Below are 1,423 nucleotides of genomic sequence, written 5' to 3'. Positions count from 1 at the left end.
ATGACCACGCTCCTCGCCCTCGCTGCCCTCTCCGCGTTTGCCGCCGCCCGACCCGAAATCGTCGGCGGCACTGAAGTCCCCTTAGACCAGTTCAAGTACGTGGCAAGTCTCCGTGACACCGAGTCCGGAGATACCTTGTGCGGAGGGACCTTGATTTCCCCCACGAAAATCCTCACCGCCGCGTCTTGCGTCGACACGTCGGCCAACTACGCGTCGATCGGATCGCACAACTCGATCGGCGACAAGGACGGCGAACGCATCAAGATCGTAAACAGTATCATGCACCCCAAGTTCAACGACACGACGCTCGAGTACGACTTTGCCATCCTTGAATTGGAATCCGAATCCAAGTTCGACCCTGTCGCGCTCAACTGGGACGCGATTGAACCCGACACCGAGACGTGGGTACTTGGCTTCGGCGCAACCTCGTTTTTCGAGGAGATCGTCGGTAAAACCGCGACTCTCGGGAAAAACTCCCCCGTACTCTTGAGCGCCAAGTTTAACATCTGGTCCAACAACGAGTGCCAAAAGGTTCTGGAAGGCGAAGTTGAAGTCTCGGAGTCCATGTTGTGCGCCTATGCCGCGGGCAAGAGCCCGTGTTTAGCCGACATTGGCGGACCGTTGATCATCAAACGCGACGGTGTCGAGTACGTCGCCGGTGTGGCGAGCTGGGACTCTCTTTGCGATTCTAAGTACCCTAGTGTGTACTCGCGCGTGTCGGTCGCCCGCGAGTTCATCCAACCCCACTTGGCTGTCATCGCCACGCAGCCAGAAAACTATGTTAGTACGAGGTTTCATACAACTCGGTTAACTTGTCCATAAAGTGGCTGCACGTCTCACGTTTGTTATCTTCATTCTCTCGTGTCGTCTGGTCAAAGCAGACGAGATCGTAGCCGTCGCTTCTTTTGATTGCCGTGGGTCAAATTCAGCTTCACTGGATACGAATTCATCATGGAGCTGAACGCTCGCAATCGTACGCGTTGCTCCTTTCCTTGATACGGTTGGTCAGCCAGCGGCCTGCAAGTCCATTTGTGTTGCTTTGATCTGGTCCATGTCAAGTCGGCTCCGAGTACGCGACGAATGCTGCACTTGCGCTCGTCGAGTGCGTTGGTCTTTTGAGCTTCACAAATACATCTCATTGCGCTGACGCCCAGGTGGCTACCACAAAAAGGTGTCATTGCATTCACAATTTGATTCACCAAGAATGCTAGGGCAAGTTGCTATCGTGTCGACCGCGTCACACTATCACCCTGTCCCTGCACGACCCTGTGCCACACAGTGGCCGACATCATCGAGGAACCAAAATATATACTTCGATCAAATCAACACAAAATCACCTCAAATTTCGTACGTGAATTCAGTGCCCGCGATTCAAGCCACTTAATATTTCTGTCGTTGATTTTGACGACATGCTCCTGCAACC

At 53.5% G+C, this 1,423-nt stretch overlaps 1 protein-coding gene across 1 annotated transcript; it reads left to right on the top strand.

The window, feature by feature from the left end:
• H310_02643 (hypothetical protein) lies at window positions 1-822 on the top strand (the record flags this gene model as incomplete). Its single annotated transcript, XM_008866218.1, has 1 exon — window positions 1-822. One exon carries the CDS (start codon window positions 1-3, stop codon window positions 820-822), a length of 822 nt encoding a protein of 273 aa, XP_008864440.1.
• Window positions 823-1,423: the final 601 nt, after the last annotated feature.

Source organism: Aphanomyces invadans (assembly GCF_000520115.1).
Source record: "Aphanomyces invadans strain NJM9701 unplaced genomic scaffold supercont1.4, whole genome shotgun sequence".
Classification (NCBI taxonomy): Eukaryota; Oomycota; class Saprolegniomycetes; order Saprolegniales; family Verrucalvaceae; genus Aphanomyces; species Aphanomyces invadans.
The sequence above is the reverse complement of the archived record's forward strand: the minus strand, read 5'-3'. Positions and strand labels throughout refer to the sequence as shown.